This window comes from Pyrus communis, chromosome 6 (genome assembly GCF_963583255.1).
Source record: "Pyrus communis chromosome 6, drPyrComm1.1, whole genome shotgun sequence".
Lineage (NCBI taxonomy): Eukaryota > Viridiplantae > Streptophyta > Magnoliopsida > Rosales > Rosaceae > Pyrus > Pyrus communis.
In genome coordinates this window covers 29,703,493-29,725,429 of record NC_084808.1, presented here as the reverse complement: position 1 = coordinate 29,725,429, position 21,937 = coordinate 29,703,493, and the positions used below count along the sequence as shown (strand labels likewise).

Genomic DNA, 21,937 nt, shown 5'->3' with positions numbered 1-21,937 from the left:
TTATCCTATCCAACATCCATCCTCAGACAATCCCTTCGAACTCCAACACTTTCCAATCCCAAGCTCCTTCTTCTCTCTCTCAATCTGCAAGTGCAATGGATGCTTTTTGTTCTTCTCCTTCCTGCTCCTCTTCTCTTTTGACCAAGCAGGCGCTTCCTTCATGCTCTTCAATCAACTTCGCAGCACGACTTGGCACCGTCTCAGTACTCCACTTGTCCATGCCCTCCCTCAAGCCTCGAGCTTTTCCCAACTCTATCAGAAAACACAGTCTAATTGGGCTCCCAAGGGCCTCCATCGCTGTTGAGCAACAGACCCAGAAGTCCAAACTAGCCCTAATCAAAATTGGCACCCGAGGAAGGTACATTTTTTATGTTTTTCCCCAGTGTTTACTTCTGGGTTTCCTCCTATTTGAAAGTGTAATCTGATTTTAGCTCAATTACTCCAACTATCCCTGTTATCTGTAGATTTCTAGATTTAAATATGCTCAATTGTGCCAACAACCGGTGATATTACTTCAAATTTAAAAACTTTCTGAAGATTTTTCTTAGGACAAATGATGTGATTTTGATTGTATATTTATAATCTTTCAAACTTTGACTAAATAAGTTATAATGATGGATTTCTTGTCAAATCTTGTATTTTATGTCTTTTTTCGTGAGTTATTGATACTCTTTCTGGATATAGGATAGCCCATTAGCACTTGCTCAGGCTTACGAGACAAGAGAGAAACTCATGGCATTGCACACCGAGCTAGCTGAAGAGGGCGCAATTCAGATTGTTATCATAAAAACTACGGGTGATAAAATACTGAGCCAGCCCCTTGCAGACATTGGCGGGAAGGGTTTGTTCACCAAGGAAATAGATGAGGCACTCATCAATGGCGATGTTGACATTGCTGTCCACTCAATGAAAGACGTGCCTACCTACTTACCCGAGGAGACAATTCTTCCTTGCAACCTTCCGCGAGAGGATGTCCGAGATGCATTTATATCTTTAACTGCATCTTCTCTTGCAGATTTGCCAGCTGGAAGCACTGTTGGTACTGCTTCACTTAGAAGAAAGTCACAGATACTCCATAGATTTCCAACACTCAATGTAAGCTACCATATTATTCTTTGGTGTCACGTGCATCTCTGACTTCTGCTTATACCATGTCGAGAAGATTGTATGCTAGCTATGTGTTTGATTTTGAAAGTCACGGGGCTTGTATTTTGCCTGGGTCATTGAATGGATATCCATTGGTCCATTTACTTCATTCTATTGTATCCTGGTGAAAAAATCTTGTCCTAAGAAGGGGTTGTGTGTGTGTGTGTTGGCGTGAAGTAGGGTTGGGTTGAAGGTCCGTTGTATATGTTCGTTATCTGAATGAAAATGCTAAGTGATGGTGACTTTAGTTCCTTCCTAGCCAATTGCCTTAATGAGAAAATGTTTAGGATGGATTTGAAGTGGAGCTAGATGTTCAGATCCATGACATGCATGCCCTTTGATTGTGGCTTGTCAGGAATAATTAATAGGGTGATGCAGCTGCCCCCTTCCTTCCTGAATACGATTGAAGCATGACTCTTTTCTTATTTCCTATTTATAATTCTCTATCCCTGTGTGTTTGCACTTCTCTCCCTAGCACTAGTGCATGCCATTTCTTAGGTTGCTGACGTTTCTCCTGTTGCTTTTTAGTTTTTATTCACGTTGTGGTTAATTTCATTTTGCAGGTGCAGGAGAATTTTCGGGGTAATGTCCAGACACGGCTGAAAAAGCTTAATGAAAAGGTGGTCGAAGCAACCTTATTAGCATTAGCTGGACTCAAACGCTTAGATATGACAGAAAATGTAACTTCAATTCTTTCACTGGATGAAATGCTTCCAGCAGTTGCCCAAGGGGCAATTGGAATAGCCTGCCGAACCAATGACGATAAAATGGTGTGTATAAATCTTTACATTTCCATTCTCTAGCTAACAGATTGAATGATGTTGTACTTTTGCACTAGTTGAGTAAAGTACTTTCGTTGAATTGGCCCCATGAACACACACTTGGGTATTTAGCAGGAAGTGTTCTTAATAGCTAAAGGGAAGCAACTCTAAGCTGTTTTAGTGTGAGAGCAAGTAGTAGCTAGAAAATCATGTATCAATAAAATTTATGCAAAGAATTGAATCTTTCGATCCATATTTGTGAATGCACACACACACATTATTTCTGGGTTAGTACGAAAACCTTTTGCAATATTAATGCAGAAATTGTTGCCTCCTAACTGCTAAGCTCTGCTTTGCCTCTCCAAAATATTATTAAATTTTTGGTACGTCTATTCCTTGCAGGCTAATTACATAGCGTCCTTGAATCATGAGGAAACAAGACTAGCAGTTGCATGCGAGAGGTCGTTCCTTCTGACCCTGGATGGGTCTTGTCGAACTCCTATTGCTGGATATGCTAGCAAAGATGAGGATGGTAATTGCATATTCAAAGGGTTGGTGGCTTCCCCTGATGGAACCCGTGGTATGCTTGTGTTCATACACTTAAGGAACATTCATTCAGTTTTATTTCCTTGTTCTCCACCGTAAACTTAAAAAGGAAAGAAAAGAAATTAATTTTTGGCACTAATGATGCTTTCCTTCTGTCTGTTTTCAGTACTTGAAACTTCTAGGAAAGGCCCGTATGCTTTTCAAGATATGATCGACATGGGTAAGGATGCAGGCCAGGAACTTCTTTCACGTGCAGGTCCAGGTTTTTTTGGTATTTAACACGAGACTTGCTAATAGAGAAAGCTGCGGAAGTCAATGCAGCCTTCCTCCCTCCTCGTGCAAATTTTGGTGGTTGCAACCAATTTGTTTATTTATCATCCTTTGAGCTGTCTGTTGTAATATTAATATTTGTTTTACTCTGATTTTGTTGCTAGAAAGAGCGTCTGTTACATTTTTTAGGATAGTTGTTTCATTGATTGTATATTAGCATTTAGAAGATAAATCGGTCACACTATAGGCTTATTAGCTTGATTGTTGTCTGAGTTCATTTAATTGCCAAAATTTTGTGACTCTCTCTCTCTCTCTCTCTCTCTCTCTCTCTCTCTCTCTCTCTCATGGCTGTAGATCACACGTGATTGGAAATGGTTGGTAGTTTTCTATGTCCTACAGTTAGTTTTCGTTTATGGTGGCTGCCTGCTCAGGGATGCAAATAAACGAAAACTAACTGTAGAAAAAATGGCGACTCCTAATCCTGCATCTGGACGGCTACTTTTGTTTATGGTGAACTTACAGTTACACGGGTCCTGTTCCCCACTAAATGTATGCACAGGTATTGCAGATTCGTTTCACGCAACTGCTTCAAAGTTTGAAGGATTCCACCAATTAAGACTAGGAAATCTGACTAGTATGATTGCTGGCAGAGGCTAACCAAGCTTCCAAAGAATCGTTTACTTATTGACATCAAGAAGAAGAAGAAGAAGAAGATAAGGAATGCTAGGAAGGTTTCGAAGGGAGTTTCCGATTAGCCAAGAAGTGTTCAACCAGGAGGAGCGACTGCCTTGGTGCAAAAACCGGAACTTCATGGCCTGCGCCTCTAATTGTCACAAACATAAGCCCGTCGTACGCAACTCTCCACCCGCCAACCTATCATATCAAAATTACAGTTAATTAATTAATTAAAAACAGGATGTCAACCGAAGCAAATCAAACCAACAAAATACGATAAATGCTAAGAAGATACTCGGGAGTACCTGCTGCTTGTTGTACCAAGGAGTCCAATCTTCATTAATCTTCAACCTGAGCTTTTTCAATGCGTATCTAGTTGATGTTACCGGAACTCTCCCATCAGTATCCCCGCTGCATATCATGCCAGATAGCAGTTCTATACAGTTAATGATGTACTATTCATGATCGCAGAACTTCAATCATTGAAAGATTTGGTAATTAGCTTTTCCTTAGTTCATGAATGATGAATCATTTATTCAAGTACCTATAAATCCAAACCCGGAGACCCCCAGCCACAAGCTTTCCAATTACAGGAAGAATTGATGGTGGTGCATCCTTCCAGAACGTGATGTTATCGCTGCATTTGGATGATATATATTCTGATGAGTAATCACATTCATATATATAAACACATATGACCACTTAGTTCTTGCATCATTAGTTAATTAATCTGGTGAATCAATATATAGTAGGTTAGAGGTGGTACTTGCAGTGAGACCATGGATAGGAGATTTTTGTTACATTGGCATGAAGTGCTTTTTGAACGTCAGGCCTGTTCAAATACACATAACTGTAATCTGATGTACAAGGGTCATATCCTGCAGGTCTCTTTTGCCGTACGTCCTGCGCCACAAATTTGTAGTCAACTTTATTTCCTCTAATTATTTTATTTTTTGTTTTGTTTTTTGTTTGGCATGGTAACATAATGAATAAATATAATTAGTGGGAACTACTTACGGCTCTGGAAAACAGAGTGGGAGCGCCTTGAATCGTACGGGATTGTCTGTTGGTGCTGCTGCTAGCGTTGCTGAGGCACGTAGGGGTGTACAAGCTGTACATGTCTATGATATCGTAGACATCAAAGTACTCATCTAGCAGCTTGTTGCACTGTTCTGATATGTTTTGTTGGCTGAAGTCGCATTCCTTCTGAATATCAAGGTACAAGCGATCGGAGATCACAGCATGATCCCACGCATAATCAATCAATCCCTTCTGCTCTGTTTCATCATCTATTGCTGCGTTACCAATCTGCATCAGCGCATAGCTAGTTCGTGAATGGGACGCATAAAATCGAGCAACGAAGAAAGATATTTGTATGATGAGCAATAAGTATATAGAAATTATAGCTTTAATTTGTTATGTATATTTCATATTTGCAATGTACAATGGTTCGGATATATATGAGGAAGGAGACTAAGAAAAAACAAAAAAACATTCCCCTTAAAACAAGGAATAAAACAAGGAGTAAAACAAGGAGTAAAACAAGGAGTAAAACATGGAATAAAACAAGGAATAAAACATTCCTTAAATCAAGGAATTCATTATTTTCAACACTCCCCCTCAAGCTGGATCGAGGAGGTTCACTGAGCCAAGCTTGCCCAATAACCGATGAAACTGAGATGATGCTAGTGCCTTTGTAAAAAGATCTGCTAGTTGATCATGGCTTCGTGTGAACATGGTCCGGATGATTTGCGTTTGAACTTGAGCTCTGATGAAATGACAATCCACTTCAATATGTTTGGTTCTTTCATGGAACACAGGATTGGCAGCAATGTGCATGGCTGCCTGATTATCACACATAAGCGTCATAGGGGTAGAACTAGGAAACCCTAAGTCTGAAAGAAGCCCTTTAAGCCAAATGAGTTCACAAGCAGTGGCTGCCATGGCTCGATACTCAGCCTCTGCGCTGGAACGAGCAATTACCTGTTGCTTCTTACTCTTCCATGTGACAAGGTTTCCACCAACAAATGTACAATAGCCTGTGATTGATTTCCTATCAATTGCATTACCTGCCCAGTCTGCATCTGTGTAGCCACTAATGACAGTGGACTGATTGTTATGCATTGTAATTCCTTGCCCAATTGAACCCTTAAGATAACGAAGGATTCTCTTAACAAGGTTAAGGTGATCAACAGTGGGAGAGTGCATGAACTGACTAGCCAAGCTCACTGCATATGTGATATCTGGACGAGTGATAGTAAGGTATATGAGCTTGCCTACTAATCGTTGATAGTAGCTTACATCATGCATGGCTTCTCCATCTATGCTGAGCTTCAGTTTACAATCAACGGGAGTGATAGCAGGCTTGCAGTCAAGCATTTTTGCTTCTTGAAGGAGGTCCAATACATATTTCCGTTGATGTAGAAACAGTCCTTTTGAAGATGTTGCCATTTCGATCCCCAAAAAATACTTTAACCTTCCCAAATCTTTGATAGCGAAAACTTGATGTAGTGAGAGTTTTAGTGCCTCAATCTCCACAGTATTATCTCCAGTGATGATAAGATCATCAACATAGATGAGGACCACCAACTTCCCCCTGGTGCCAGTTCTTACAAATAGCGAAGAATCAGCATTACTTCGCATGAATCCAGCCTTTTCCAGAACAGAACTGAGCTTGGCATACCAAGCTCTTGGTGATTGTTTCAATCCGTATATTGCCTTGTGCAATTTACAAACCATGTTGCCTTTAATACCATCATAGCCTGGAGGAGGTTGCATATACACTTCTTCCTGCAGCTCGCCGTGAAGGAAAGCATTCTTCACGTCCATTTGGTAGAGTGACCACCCACAATTGATTGCAACTGACAGTAAAACCCTGATTGAGTTCATCTTGGCCACCGGTGCAAATGTTTCCTTATAATCTACACCAAAGGTTTGGGTGAAACCTCGAGCAACAAGTCTAGCCTTGTGTCTCTCGATAGATCCATCAGCTTTGAATTTAGTCTTGTAAATCCAACGACTTCCAACAGCCTTCTTTCCTGGTGGTAGGTGAACTAGGCTCCAGGTGCAATTCTCTTCCAGTGCACGAAGCTCTTCTTTCATGGCTTGGTTCCATTGTGGGAGAAGAAATGCTTCTTGAAAGCTTCTTGGTTCATAGTGCTTATCAATTTCACTGAGAAATGTAGCATGAGATGTTGAGAACTTACTAAAGCTGATACATTCATTGATTGGATGTCGTGAGGCATATGTAACATAGTCCTGCAACCTGACTGGAGGTTTTCTGATTCGAGGAGGATTTCTTTTAATCACCTGAGACTCTGTAGAGGGCGGAGAATGATCAGAGTAGAACTCGTCTTCACTCTCACTGGCAGTAATTTGGTCAGTTTGAACTTCTTCACAATCTGGACTTACAATGACTGATCTATTTTCCAACATCGGATAATTAAAGTTTTGAGGGAGTGGGAACATGTCAACTAAATCCTCCCCCTGACTTGTAAAATAGGGATAGTCTTCTTCGAACTTCACATCTCTTGAAACTGTGCACTTCTTAGTGACTGGATTGAAGCACTTGTATCCCTTTTGAGTGGTCGAGTATCCCATAAACACACACTTGGTTGCCCTGGCATCTAGTTTGTCACGGTTCAAGGTTTGGATGTGAACAAAACATACACAACCAAACACCTTGAGATGTGTCAAATCTATTTTCCTCCCCTTAAGAACTTCATATGGAGATTTAAACCCTAGCACACGACTTGGAAGTCGATTGATGAGATAAGTGGCAGTAAGAATGGCAAACGACCAAAATTTCTTTGGAACGTGCATGTGAATCATGAGAGCACGAGTTTTTTCCAAGAGATCTCTATTTTTCCTCTCGGCTACTCCATTTTGTTGTGGAGTCCCCACACAGCTGGTTTGATGTATGATACCCTGAGAACTTATGTATTGAAGCATGTTGTTGGATAGAAATTCAGTGCCATTATCTGACCTTAAAACCTTAATGTTTGATTGAAATTGCGTTTTAACATGCATGTGAAAGTCTTTGAAAATGGTAGGGACTTCACTTTTTGATTTCATAAGATATAGAAAACTTGTTCGAGAGAAATCATCAACAAATAGAACAAAATATTTAAAACCTTCCATTGATTCAGTTGCAGGTCCCCATACATCGGTGTGTACCATTTCAAAAGGTTTACTTGTCCTAGACATTGAATTACCAAAAGGTAGCCTAGTAAACTTAGAAAATTGACAAGTATCACAAGTAGGATAAGGGTTACAAAAAATTGGAAACAGTTTCGACAAGACAAGTTCAGAGGGGTGAGCTAATCTCCTATGCCAAAGTTGATTTTCATCTATGGACTTTGATTGAGCTTGAAGAGCCTGAGTGAAACATGCATTCTTGCACAGGTAGTAAAGTCCATTTATGAAGACCCCTTCACCAATCATCTTCATGGTGAGAACATCCTGAAACATCACTTTATTTGGTGAGAAAATAGCACGGCAGTTTAGGGTGTTGGTGATCTTTCCAATTGACAAAAGTTGGAAGGGAAAGGTTGGTACATAGAGGGCAGTGGAAGGTGTTTTTTGAGAGAGTAAGTTTATTTCTCCTTTTCCCAAAACTAAGACATTTTTTCCATTTGCAACAGACACATGTGAGGGGCTTGAAAATTTTTTAAAATGATGTAAATTTGTAACTTTGTTTGTCATATGATCTGTGGCGCCTGAATCAATTATCCAACAATCAGTTTCAGTACTAGTTAATAGGGCAGTAGTAAAGGCTTTGAGTATACCTGATGCTTCTCCTTTTGGAACTTTCTCATTTCCAGCAAGAAATCCGGCAAATTGTCCCAACATAGCTGTGTGACTACCCTCTTCATTGCCTTGACCATGTGTGCCTCCTCCGTGTCCCTTACTTTGTAGGTAAGCTGCAAATTCATTGATCAATGACAATGGATTGGCAGTGAACTCCATGGATCCTTGTGAGATAGTAGGAGCGTGAGCATTAGCAAGTTTTGCCTTGAAATGAGGTTGAAATTGTTGTGAGGACCTTGGTATCATCCTTCCATCTTTGCTGAACTTAGGCTTGAGTTCAGGATGAAGTTCCCAACACTTGTCTTCCTCATGACCAACACCATTGCAATATTTGCATTTTAGATGTGTGTTTCTTCCCTTGTATACCTTGGCTTCTGAGTTCTTGTAATTTGATGCATATGCCCGAGTCTCCGTTAATCTAGGATTGGGATCAACATTCATAACCTTCTTCCTTGCTTCTTCTCGTTGGATAGTTGCACAAACATTGTTGAAGGTAGGCAGGTCTTGACTCATCAAGATGTGACTCCTTAGGTCCTCGTACTCAGAACTCATACTCCCTAACAGCTGATAAATTTTGTCTTCCTCAGCTCGTTTTAGGAGAATGGTAGGATCTGTGGTATGAGGGAGATATACATCCAACTCATTCCACATGGCTTTGAGACTCCCAAGGTGTTGAACAAATGCTTTCCCTTCTTGTTGAGCACTGGCAATGTCCTTCTTTAATTGGAAGACCCGTGCATAGTTGTTTTGATTTCCATACATATCCTGCAAAGCTTTCCAAAGATCATGGGCGGAATTGGAGTAGCTAAAAATTTCAGCAACATGTTTCTCCATGGTGTTGAGCAGCAAGGACATGACAAGTTGATCTTTGCAGAGCCATGCATTGTATGTAGAGGAAGAACGATCTGGAGCTTCCACGCTTCCATTTACAAACCCTAGCTTCCCTTTGCCTCCGAGAGCTAGGGAAACAGCTCGAGACCAAGGAAGATAATTGAACTCGTTCAAGAGAACTGAACATAAACGTTGATTGGTGTTAACCTCAACGTCTGAGGAGTTTGGAGAGAGATTGTGCCGGGTTTCCTTATCATGGTTGACAGAACTTTCTTCAGTCATGACTTAGACCTTGAAAGAAAGAAAAATTCGCAGCAGCAAGAATGGCAGAGACAGGTTACAAATGAACCTGCTCTGATACCATATAGAAATTATAGCTTTAATTTGTTATGTATATTTCATATTTGCAATGTACAATGGTTCGGATATATATGAGGAAGGAGACTAAGAAAAAACAAAAAAACATTCCCCTTAAAACAAGGAATAAAACAAGGAGTAAAACAAGGAGTAAAACAAGGAGTAAAACATGGAATAAAACAAGGAATAAAACATTCCTTAAATCAAGGAATTCATTATTTTCAACAAAGTAGCTAGATAAAAAATGATGACCATGAATCCCTTGAAGTTGATACGATTCTCCTTGGATCTGTCAAAAAGGAGCTCAGAAAGCTGTGGAACATAATGCCCTGTAAAATGCACATGGACATACAGAAGAATAAGATATATAGTTAATCAAAGCCGCATGCATGATATATTTCTATAATACACACACACACACACACGCATATATATATATATATGTGTATATATGGTTATATACGTATATATAAAGCCTATGTATATATTAAGTACCTGCGTAGCTCTCTCCAGAAATGTAGAAGTCATGGGACTTGTACTGTGGAAACCGTTGAAACCAGTTGATGATAAAATTGTAGGAATCCTCAGCTAGCAGGCATTTTAAGAAACAAAATGGCTGAGTCGTATAACTTGCAGATTCATAAGAAATGAAAAATTGATAGACAGTCGTGTTAATCTAATCAGATACCGGTAATTGTATCGCCAAGTTCCCAAATATCTTGACTAGTATTGGTGTAAGAAAATCCGACTCCAACAGGAGACTCCAAAAACAACAGATTGGCAGCTGAAAATGAATTACAGACAACATTACTCGTGCACGATTAATTATTCATATAAGAAAACAATCAACTCAATGAGAAAATTAAATTATGTGTCCCATAAATCTAAATGTAACAATGTCTTTTTCATTAGAAAGTTGCAGTTAAGTTGGCAAGCAATTAAATTACCATTGTTCCAGGTGTAAGGGTTGAACTTGAGCTTGGGTTTGGTGTCATTTTGAGGGAAGAAAGGGCCTAACTCCTCCATTGCTCCGTATCCAATTGATGAACATCCAGGCCCTGCATCCACATCAGGATTTTTATTTTGAATTAATTTAATTTCTCAAGACTAGATAGACAGTTTAGCGTAGTTGTGTACATACCGGAGCAAATAGTATGCAACCAAAGCCGTTCATTTACCTCGTTTATATTAGAATTTTCAGCGAATTTATTCATTTTCTATCAAATCTATCAAACGACGAAAGAATAATGCACATGTGACATGGCTAGAAAGCGAAACAGAACCGAATGGGCCATTGCCTACTCTACTCGGCGCGTATAAAGAGAAAATTTCTATCTTTATGAATGAATCTGTGATGCAATTGCAGATACTATCAAATAGGTAAAACTAGACAGAATACCACTATATATATATATATACACACACACAGACACAGCTCCATTCTTTTCAATTTTTATTTTATTTTAAATATTTTTAAATGAAAAATCGAGGGCATCTCTATTAGGTAAATGAAGCCAGAGACAAAGTCAGGTTCGGAGCAATGATAATCATACTTGCGGTAGAAACTTTAAACTTTATAAGGAAAAGGAGTTGGGAATTAATCCATCATTGTAGGGTCTGACAGCTCCTCCGATAGTCCGATGAGGATATGGAAATTAAACGCGCGCCTGTACACATATTATTCTTTTCATTTGCATGCATGGTATCCTGATTTTCAAATGCGGTTTAGAGGAATTTATTAATTTGAAAGTCTCCTTCTAATTGAACCTATCTGTATGAAACAAAAACATAATTAAGCTCACAATTATATTATATATGACTATGGAAAATAAGAAAAAAATGATGACAGGGAAAGAATCGATGGCGAATGCACAACAAAAAGATGAATATATGATTGCGACAGGTTGGATATTTTTTTCACAACAGGTAGTGAGACTATATTTGGGGTAATTTCTAGTGATAAATGGCAAGAAACGAATAAAATTTACCTTAAAAACTAATAAACTAGGTGATTATGAGAATATAATGTATACGAAATTATTTTGAGTGAAAATTCTCCACCAAAAAAAAAAAGGAAATTTGTGCATGAATTTTTGAAGAATAATTAGAAAAGTTGTTTAACGGGGAATTGTGTGTTTACTACAGTAAGAAAGAGTGGTGTGGAAATGACGAAGTCACGTACCTCCATTAAGCCAAAGGAGGAGGGGTTTATCTTGAGGGTTGTTGATGGCTTCAAAGAACCAATAGAAGAGTGCTCTTCCGTGAGTCTGGTTGACGGTAACATATCCGGCGTAATGCTTGAAGCTCACTGGAGGCTGGCCGGGGAGTCCAGTCACCTGGTCTGCCTTTTGCTGTCTCATATGATCATGATGCTGATGCAGTCTAGCGCCTAGGGTTCGAGTCGCACAACATATGGTAAAAGCAAGCAAATAAAGAAGAATAATATTCAAGGGAAACGAAGAAAAAAAAGCCATTAAAGTTAGGAACTTGGGACTGAGACTTTCTTCTCTCTCTCTCTCTCTCTCTATCTATCTAATTATTATTATCAACAGAGAAATCCTATTTATGAGGCACGTCAACAGCACAAGTAGCTAGTAGACTAGCTAGTAGTAGTCGTAACAGTCGGACTAGTCCAAATCCAAGACAGATCATTCGTTCATATATAGAATGAGACCCTGATCTTCTAAGCGTGCGGTTTATATAGTAAGTCCGAGTGGTCCAAAGACACATAAGAATGCTAGTTTTTCTTATCGTTGCTATTGATATGGTTTCATCTTGCTAGTTTCTAGAGAATCAATAATAATTTTCTATTATTATTATTATTATTAGGGAAATGATTTTTTACACGTTATTTTTTTCTACATCTTCTATTTAAAAGTAATATATGTAAATTGTAATGTAATTATTGAATTGAACAAATCAAGGGTCAAAATCAAGAATCAATAGATTACGTGCACAAACCACTCTCCTTATTATTATTATTATAATTATTTCTTCTTTTAAGTTTATTCTCAATTGCTAGTTGTCTGGCCATCTCCTTTTGGAAGCATACATGTAAATTGTAATGTAACCTTGAGGACGTAGTATCCAAATGCATCAATATACTAGTAAAATATGGTATAAATTGTCATTTTGTATTTGATTTTTTGTTTGCTTGCTTGCGTAGAGTTGAACCAAAGGGACTCTTAATTTGGACTATTAAAAGCGTACGTTTAAACATGTATATGTAGATAATGTATATTTTAAAGGGAATTGACGTAGATACACCTTCACATCGAAGATGTACTTTATTTTACACATGCACGAAATATAAAAGCTAGTCATAAATACAAGGATCAAATTTGACACCCATATTCTCCTTGATTTGATCTGTGAAATATATTTGTATATCACAACAGAGAGATTTGTGTTTGGCTCAGTCAATTGCTTTGACTTGTAACCTCATTTTCTAAACGCTAACGTTATATGTATATATATTTTTTGTTGAATACATTAATATTTGTATGTACTTGACCAATGTAGTTAACAGCTATTATGTACGTAGCAATATGGCAATATCCAAATAGCCAAAAGCTCAAAAGCCATATTAAGATTATCTTTAATTTCAAAAGGGAAAAAAACAAGAATCATCTCAATTTCTCGGGTTTGAAAACTATATTTCTCTATTTATATTAATGTTAGAAGTGTACATTAGGAGTTTCATTTAATGATTATTGAGTATGTCATCAATCACTCCTTTATGCATGTTCCATTATAATTCTTATATCTGAATTGCTCCATTATATATACACATCACCAATTGAATGATGACAAAGTAATAAGTTGACATTTGTGCATGGCATTGGCATACTAACATGTATCTCATTCTCACTATTAAACTAGCATTGGCTAGCTGAAGTTTTTAATAATTGGACAATATAAAAGACTCCTAATTCCAATAGTAAAAGGCTGTCCATGCAATGTACAAATCCAAGAATAAAAAGAACACGATACAAAACGATAGTATTTTTATGTAGGAAATAGCAGATCAGAGCTTATATCAAAATGCGACAGATGGCAGCCTATGGTTAGGCAAAAAGTGTCTGATGAGCTGGAGAGAACGCCTGGGAGCAAAATGTGAAGAAATTTTTAGTTGTGATGGGAATACAAGTGGTACATCATGTGTTTTAATATGAGTGATGAGAATTTTTATTTTTTATGTTATTAACTTTTTAGCACACATATCCGACTATTTGTATAATAACATATAGTGCATCATTCCGAATAAAAATATCTCCAAAATGTGGGAACTTGATGGCTCGCGCCTCTCACTGTTAAGAAAGTCAACCCCTCATGCTCTATGCTCCACCCTCCAGTCCAGCCTAATTAACAAACCATGCATTCATACATTCATTACCTCCTTATTACTAAATCATTGTTATTAACCCAATATAATCTCCAATGATCATAAGTTTGATACTATTTTACTTTACCGCCGCCAGTAATATTTAACCTTTTTTATTCTTTTTTTTTTCTTTTCATTTTTCTGTTTTATCAAACGCTTGTGATTAACTGTAGGTATAATTTACCAAATAAAGAAAATAAATACGAAGTAGGTAGACCTACGAATATTCCAAGGAAAGCAAGTGAAAATTATAAAGCTTAAGATTCCTTCCTTTGAATGGTTTGATCTTTTTTTATCCAATCCTTTTATAGACAATTAGACATTCAATTTAGACACTGATTTCAGCTAAACCCCACAATTTATTTATCTATTTATCTTACACGTTTTTTTTCTTTCCTTTTCTTCCTTTTATTGACATTTTTGGCATTTTAAGATACAACCAATCATCTCTCTACGGTGTAAATGATGCTTTACCACATTAGTGGAAAGTAATTATATTTATGCGCTCTTGTGCGGGTTCAATGCCCACTGATCCCCTTCCTCTTAACAATTAACAATTTAAGCCATTAATGTTATGGTTTGTCAAAAAAAAAAAAAATTGTTACCTCTCTATGGTTGTACCGTGGGGTCCAGTCCTGAGTGATGTTTAGGCCAAGCTTGTTCAATGTATACCTTTTTGAGGTCACCGGAACCCTACCATCTGCATCTCCACTATTCACAAGAAAATAAAGCAAAAATACACTTAAAATTCCAAATTACACAATGAATTTGCACGAAAACTTAAATTAGTTGTCTTCATCTTTTATATCTTGGGATTATGTTGCATACATTCTACATATTTAATTGTCTTTATCTTATTCGTTTATTTAATTAGTTTTTAAGTAGCTAGCGAGAGAGTGAATTGCAATTACATAGTAAGTAAATATACCTGTAGATCCATACACAAAGATCTCCATCAACAAGTTTTTGGATAATTGGAAGAATTGAAAAAGCCCAGTCCGTCCATGCATTGCTTACATTAGCACTAGTACGTGATAGAAAAGTTAGCAGTCGGTATGTTGATAGCAAACTAATTATGTATAGAGCAATATAATCAACAAACTTAATTCTAAATGAGTAGTGATCATTCCAAATTTTCTTTGATATACGTATATTAAAGTATAATCTTAATGAAATTACTTGCAACTCCTCCATGAATACGGTACTTTGGTTACGTTTGCATGCAATGTTTCTTGAACATCTGGACGATTGAAGTATGTTGTTGCATAGGTCATTGTACACGGATCGTAACCTCCTCCACTACCTGCAGGTATTCTCCGCAATATATCCTGCTCCATTGCAAATTAAAGAAAAATTAATCTTAATTAATTTTCCTTTATTCTTGTCTTGCATTTTGCACGGTGAAACTAGAATATGAATTGTGAAACAAGAAAATAAAGGAACATTAACTAACATACAAATCGAGAATCGAATTTGAGTGGCAGTTTCTGCTTATTATTCATTACAGACGACGACGATGACGACGACTTGGTGAAGGGTCTATCGAGGTGACAAGTCCGAGAGTATATGCTATTTATGTCGATGAGACTGTAAATATCGTAGTACTTGAGTTAGTAGTTCCAGCATTCTGTGGTTAAGTTTTGTTTGCTAAAATCACAATTTGCCTTAATTGATTTTTACAAAACATCAGATATCAGGGCATGTCCCCATGAATAGTCAATCATCCCAGTTGTGTCTGTTTCATCGTCCAACAAGGCATTCCCAATCTGCATTTTTCATAATTCACTAACTTAAGGATTTAAGTGATATTTTTCATTGTGATGACGTGCCTGTATATATATGTATTGAGATAATTAATTACCATCAAACCCTTGAGGTTTATATAGTCATCCTTTGTTGATTTCTTGTTCTCATCGAATATAACCTCTGCCAGTTGTGGGACGTAGTGCCCTATATATTATTTATCGAATACTTAAGAACATATTACTAATTAATTTATGCCAAAAAAAAAAAATGAAAAAAAATCTCAAGGATGGAGAAAGTATTTGTAGTGCTTCAGGATTAATATTAGTATGTATAAAACTGATACAGGGAATAGTTGAGAATTCATATTTATATGCAATACATAGATATAGTAGTGTACTGTGTACCTGCATAGCTTTCTCCTGCAATGTAGAACCCATTGGATTTGTATTGTGGAAACCTCTTGAACCACTTTAGAAGGAATGTGTGTGAATCCCGAGCTGCATGCATGGCGGCATTAGGGAGGAAACAAAACATACTTTCGCACGCACGCATGAAAGGTAATTAAGCAGAATTAAAACGTAGCAATAGTCAACATTAATGATTTTAATACATAGCAGCAATCTTTTTTTTTGTTTTTTTTTTTGTTTGGGTGGGGGGGGGTGTTTATAAATTAAAGACAGAGAGAAGGCTTTTCCGTATAAAATGGTCTTATTATTATTATATATATTTTTTTTTTGAACAATCGATATTATTTACATTAAGAAAGAAGTGAACTTAATCTCATAATGAATTAGTAATAATGTGGTTCAAATAAAATGGTCTCATTATTATATCTGACAAAATGACAAACAAACCTGTGATATTGTCTCCATGGACCTCCAAACTATTATTCCAGTAGGAAAACCACACCAGTCGGTGCGTCCAAAAATAATAAATTTGCAGCTGATGATCAAGTACGTACATTCATGTTTAACGAAAAACCAGAACAGAACCAGATCAGACAAGACAACAATTAGTAATTCTGTATTAATTTTCAATCTTCCGGTTAGCCAGAGGATTACTTAAAACTAGCTGCATAGCATGCCTTCATCAAATTGTAGCCATATTAGTTTAGAAATTGAGAAAGCTGGAGATTCAAGATGACGTGCTTTTATTCCTATGGCGCGTTTACTAATCCATAATCAAAAGGAAGGGAATTGAATTGACGTGGAATCAGAATCAGATTCTTATTAAAACTGTTTACTAAAACTTTATGGAATCGGAATATGAATGATTTAAACTGTTTACTAATTCACATGAATCGTAATGAAAATTAATGTGATTACTAAAGTATCCTTGTGTCAGGTAATATATATAAATTTTTTTGGATTGAAACACCCTAAAACAGGGCCAGCCAGAACAAAAGGGCCATCAGTTTCTCTCTGGGCTGATACCAGCCCTCGTTCTGCGGCCGCCACCACCACACACAAACTCTTTCTATCGATGCCAACCCTCTGTTTCATCTGCATCTCACCAGCTCTTCCACCGAAGCACCTCCTCCGCCAATATCAACTCACATAGTACTTCCTAATTCACCCTACAGTCCTAACGCCCAATCCCTATTCCACCAAATTTGACCTTTGTCTTCACCAAATCATACACAAAATACAAGATAGAATTGTTACCAGATCTTATTGTCATATATAAGGTGGGTTGTGTTGGGAAAGTGCTACAATGGGTTGCCGGTGTGTGGATGAAGATAGGTCAGTGGTGGATGGTTATGGACAAACAGAAAGCAAAAACCCACTGTGGTGGCGAACGGACGAGATTGAATGGTCGACTCGGCGGATGAGTCGAATCAATTTTGGTGTTGTTGCTGGTATGTGTAAGTTCGGTGTCGTGGTGGTGGTCAAGGTGTAAGGAGTCAGCGGAGGAGAAACAAAGGAGAGGGTGCACTACTGGTGAAAGGTACAAGGGTATTTTGGGTAAAAACGTTTGATTCCAAAAGAAGGCTTCCTCCGGGAATTCAATCTCCATGTAGGTAATTGAATTTCGGGAGATTAAGGAATTCTATTCCGGATTTTAAGTGGGTCCAATTTACTTTTTCATTCTCTATATGTTAGTAAACTCCGGAATGCTTCGGGAGGAATATGATTCCGTTTCTTTCTATTCCATTCCCGTTTGGTGCCACTAGTGTAGTTATTGAATTTTACTGTCGGGCCCTCTTTCACTAAAAATGGGCCAAGCTATTGGGCCTCCCCGGAACCCAAGGAAGAACATCCTGGACCTGCAGAGAAGAGTAGCTCAACTTCTCATCCTCACACCTCCGTTGAGCCATAAAAGGAGTGGTTTGTGGGCGGGCTTTTGTGTAGCCTCAAAAAACCAATATAAAAGAGCTCTGCCATGACTCTCGTCAACTGTCACGTATCCTGACTCCTGAGTAGTGCTTGAACTCCACTGGAGGCTGGCCCGGCAGCGCTTCAACTCGGTCAGCCTCCTGAGCTGCCTTGGTTTCTGGGACCAGTTCCCACGAGGAGGAAGAAGAGACATGACCCCAACTCCAACAAACACCGAAGTTAGGTGAGAGGCACAAATTAAAGGTTAAGAGCCTCATTAATCCTAATTGTAGCTTAGCAATTAAGATTAATGCATGGATATATGATTTCTGGAGTTTTTTTTTATTGTAACTTTACTCCGCTAAGCTAAGCTATACTAAAGATAAGGGAAAAAGTTTGAACTCTGAAACGGAATGGATGGATGACAATTAGGAAATATGTTTTTTTGTTTTCTTTTCAAATTGTGAATTGAGAAATATGTTTGGCTAACCCCACTTAGGAAGATAATGATTTTTGTCATCGTGGTGAATTGGCAAGATCTAATCACATACATACAAATTAATACAGAGCAGGTTCTCAAATGGTTGGAAAGTCATGGATCAAAGTGTTGTAAGTGTGTGCATTGTTATACACTGACTTCCAAAATATGAAACAAGAGGACCAAAAGGGATATTTTGGCCCGACTAAAGAATGATGGTTGTAAAAGGGTTGAAGATCGTCGTCAACCCTCATCGTTGGACGATGTTTTGTGAGTGTGGGTACACATGGAATAGATCCTAACGTCGTCGTCTTTACTCTTTAGACCTGTTGTTGAATCCAAACAAGCAAACTGTACAAGTTCTAAAAGCTCAAGCTCCACATCGTTTTGCTTGGTTTTCACTCAAAGAAAGATCATCACAACTAAATCAAACGAAAACAAATGGGAGAGACCGTTCGCAACATAAACACTTTGGATGACGGAGCCAAAGCCTTAACTTTGAGTATCATGATTTCAGTAAATAAGAGAATTAATATTCATCAGGTAATGCAAGTCTGGATAACCTTCAGCTTTTCAGATCTTTAATATCAAAAGACAGAAAAAGTCCCTACCCAGCAAGAACCAAAAGTGCGCTCATCAACAGAAAGAACCGGTTGAAAGTAATACATAAAACACAAGATGGCAACTTTAACAAAACTTAGCTCCACCTCCTTCGATCTTCCTCCTCATCAACAGGAGTATACCACTCTGGCCGACGCTTAGAGTTGCTCAACCTGTAGTTCAGAAGCACTTCTTCATCACTAAGTGCCCTTGTAGCCACCAGGGCAAGACTCTTCAAAACAGGAAAATCTGAGCCGCTATTTTTTGAACCTCCAAGCTTGAACCAAAAGCTTCCAAATCTCTTCATCTTCACTTCCTCTGCATCTCCAAATATTACATTTGGAATATAGACCCTCATTTCTTTTTCGGTCAACGGGAAGTCATAAGGGCAAACCATAACATTTGGAGACATATCCTTTGCAGGATGGTTGGCAAAATGAGCCAAAGCTAATGGATTCCTCCGCTCTATTATGTCGCCACTGTTTCCCAATTTCCTCTGATCCAAAGGCTTACTGAGAAGTCTCCAGATCCGATCTCGACCTTTCTCATCTCCCTGCATATTAGGCCTGATTTCTGGAACAGTTAAACCATCCCAAAATTCACGGGTTTCGCCCCCATAACCCCAAGGTTGTGCATTGATCACAGTCCCATCATACCTTGTGATCAAATATGAGTTTTGAGCATTAACTCTTGGGTATCCAGGTATGTAGCGGTAATACGCAGGGGAATATACTACACCAGGGTACACGGCCACCACAGCACCAACATCACATTCACCATTTAGAAATAAACCTTGGCCTGCTTCCTTGTGGGGTATTTGAGAAGGTTTGATATCAAGCGTGTAGCCGAAGAGATCTTTTAACTTTTGAGAAACATCAGTGCGCTGTAATGGCCTTGTTTCGGGCACATCTGTACTGAAAATCATAACTAATCAGTACAGTAATCAAACGTTCTGAAAAATTGTTGAGAAGAGAGGAATAAGAAGCCGAAAACAAAAGTAAAAAGCTCACCACGATGTTTAACTGGTGGACCATTCCTACCAATGGCAAAACTAAGACCACTTCGTCGAGTAGAAGCATTTGATTGTTTAGGCGATTCAGTTCCCACATTTAACTTCTTAACATCAGGGAGAAGAACTTCATCCATAGACACGCAGAAGTTTTTAATTTGGAGATGAATGTTTTCCTGGACTTGTTTCTGTTGATCGGCAATGGAGGCTTTATTAGCCATGTCAATGATCTCATCCACATCTGCCTCATCCGCATCCCTTCCCAAGCGATTGTAGCTGGATGCACAAGTATTTCATAATCAACATCCAAGATGCACAATATGCGATAGGAGTGAGAAAGGTACAAGTATTTCATAACCAACATCCAAGATGCACAATATGCGATATGAGTGAGAAAGGTACAAGTATTTCATGATCAACATCCAAGATGAACAATATGCACAATATGGATATACAAGTATTTCATAATCAACATCCAAGATGCACAATACAAGTAATTTTTTTTTTCTTTTGAAACAAAAGGGCCTTAGTGGTGGAAAAATTAGTAGTTTTGTTTTCATATGGGAAGATGGTGGTGTGAGAGCAACCTGGTATATAGGAAGAGGCGATTCATATCTGCCTCAAACTGCAGTTGCCTTGGATTCCTGTTAAACATGGGTTGTTTAGCAAGAGTTCTCACACCCTGAAAACAAAAACAATTTTAGCGTTAATTTTCACATGTAGCATGGCGAAGTGCGGTTGCCCATTTGGAATTGGAAGTCCATTAACACCAAATCCTGACGAAAACCTGACCTCAGGATGAACATGTCTAATGCCCATTCCTCTAGTCTAGGAAAATAGGAATTGTGTAGTGCAACTTAGGAACCTCAAATTGTAAAGTACGTTTCTTTGCAAGTCGTAATTTTTATTGTTGCTTCTTGGTTCTTATGGAGCTCCTGTCAACAAAATTCTTTCTTTTTTTTGGGTTTGTTAATTTTCTCAAACTGGAATGTGGTAATTTCATCCAACTGAAGAACACTGAGAATGATTAAAAGCCAAATTTGTGGTCAATAAATAAATTCTAGTGCAAATAAATATACATAAACGATGAAGAATTAGAAAAAGTGACAAGACAGCAGATTTAATACGAAAATCACTGAAATAGAGATGCGAAATGTTTGGTTTAGGGAAATTGGGAAATAGAGAGAGAGAAGGATTTACGTTTACCTCCTGAAATTTGTGGAAAAGGAACGCCATTTGGATTCAAATGATTTGGATGAATCCTCTCACTCTCACTCTCAGTACAAGTCAGTCGTCAGTAGACAGACTTAGCCGAGCAGACGACGAAGGAAGGAAGGAAGGAGGACGCTATGAAGCCGCTCGCAACTGTAAAAGTTCAATTTCTGCGTCTAATTCGTTTTGGGTTCCAAGAAAACCAACCAAACCAATTGGACTGGGCCAGCTTTAAAGAATAAAAATAAAGTGGGCTAACATTAAACGATGAAGATTGAACTGTACAAGCACTCCCTTGTACAATTCTAGGGCCTCTCTTCCATCAAATTAACGGCCCAGATCAAACAGACTGGTATCGGTTCCTTTTATTAGGGGGAAATGATTTTCCTTGCCTTAATTTCTGAGAGACATGGAATCTCTCCCGTGGTCGCTTCCAAGATGATGAATGGGGAGTGGCTGCGCCTACCTATGGTAGGGCTGCTTGCAATCATGTTAATTATGCGTATATAAAATAAACTCATGATATGATTGATAAACATAAAGGTTCGTTGGAAACTAATTTTAAAATAGCTGAAAACTATTTTTAAACGCATTTTGTAAAAATATTTTTGAATCAATCTTTAGTAATGCAAAGTTCGATCTGTACAAGCACTTCAAGTACTTCCTACCAGAAACACATAAAACTAGTGTTTCTTGCAATAAACACTTTCAAGTGCTTTACAACAAAAAACATTCTCTCTAAAAACGTTTTCAACCATTTTAGAAGTCTTCTAAACGAGCCCTAATTTATATGGTGAA

General features: G+C 38.0%; 3 protein-coding genes and 1 pseudogene across 4 annotated transcripts; 1 reads left to right on the top strand and 3 right to left on the bottom strand.

Annotated features, from left to right (window-relative positions):
* LOC137737795 (porphobilinogen deaminase, chloroplastic-like) lies at positions 1 to 3,025 on the top strand. Its single transcript, XM_068477350.1, has 5 exons — positions 1 to 358; positions 690 to 1,095; positions 1,710 to 1,916; positions 2,310 to 2,487; positions 2,620 to 3,025. Exons 1-5 carry the CDS (start codon positions 96 to 98, stop codon positions 2,730 to 2,732), a joined length of 1,167 nt encoding a protein of 388 aa, XP_068333451.1. The 5' UTR covers positions 1 to 95; the 3' UTR covers positions 2,733 to 3,025.
* A 419-nt stretch (positions 3,026 to 3,444) lies between these two features.
* On the bottom strand, positions 3,445 to 11,755 carry LOC137737590 (serine carboxypeptidase-like 34). The gene is made up of 10 exons (XM_068477124.1): positions 11,578 to 11,755; positions 10,343 to 10,453; positions 10,084 to 10,179; positions 9,891 to 9,983; positions 9,648 to 9,724; positions 4,412 to 4,706; positions 4,165 to 4,324; positions 3,943 to 4,035; positions 3,704 to 3,809; positions 3,445 to 3,596 (listed from the first exon to the last, which is right to left on the bottom strand). The coding sequence occupies exons 1-10, from the start codon at positions 11,753 to 11,755 to the stop codon at positions 3,447 to 3,449; spliced, it is 1,359 nt and encodes a 452-aa protein (XP_068333225.1). The 3' UTR covers positions 3,445 to 3,446.
* A 3,199-nt stretch (positions 11,756 to 14,954) lies between these two features.
* Positions 14,955 to 18,222, bottom strand: LOC137736410 (serine carboxypeptidase-like 34; annotated as a pseudogene).
* A 476-nt stretch (positions 18,223 to 18,698) lies between these two features.
* On the bottom strand, positions 18,699 to 21,313 carry LOC137736766 (uncharacterized). 2 transcript variants are annotated; one of them, XM_068476025.1, is made up of 4 exons: positions 21,128 to 21,313; positions 20,515 to 20,609; positions 19,929 to 20,203; positions 18,699 to 19,827 (listed from the first exon to the last, which is right to left on the bottom strand). In XM_068476025.1, the coding sequence occupies exons 1-4, from the start codon at positions 21,161 to 21,163 to the stop codon at positions 19,016 to 19,018; spliced, it is 1,218 nt and encodes a 405-aa protein (XP_068332126.1). In that variant the 5' UTR covers positions 21,164 to 21,313; the 3' UTR covers positions 18,699 to 19,015. The 2 variants fall into 2 exon arrangements, with proteins under 2 accessions (XP_068332126.1, XP_068332127.1); XM_068476026.1 differs by having other exon boundaries at positions 18,700 to 19,827; positions 21,134 to 21,312.
* Positions 21,314 to 21,937: the final 624 nt, after the last annotated feature.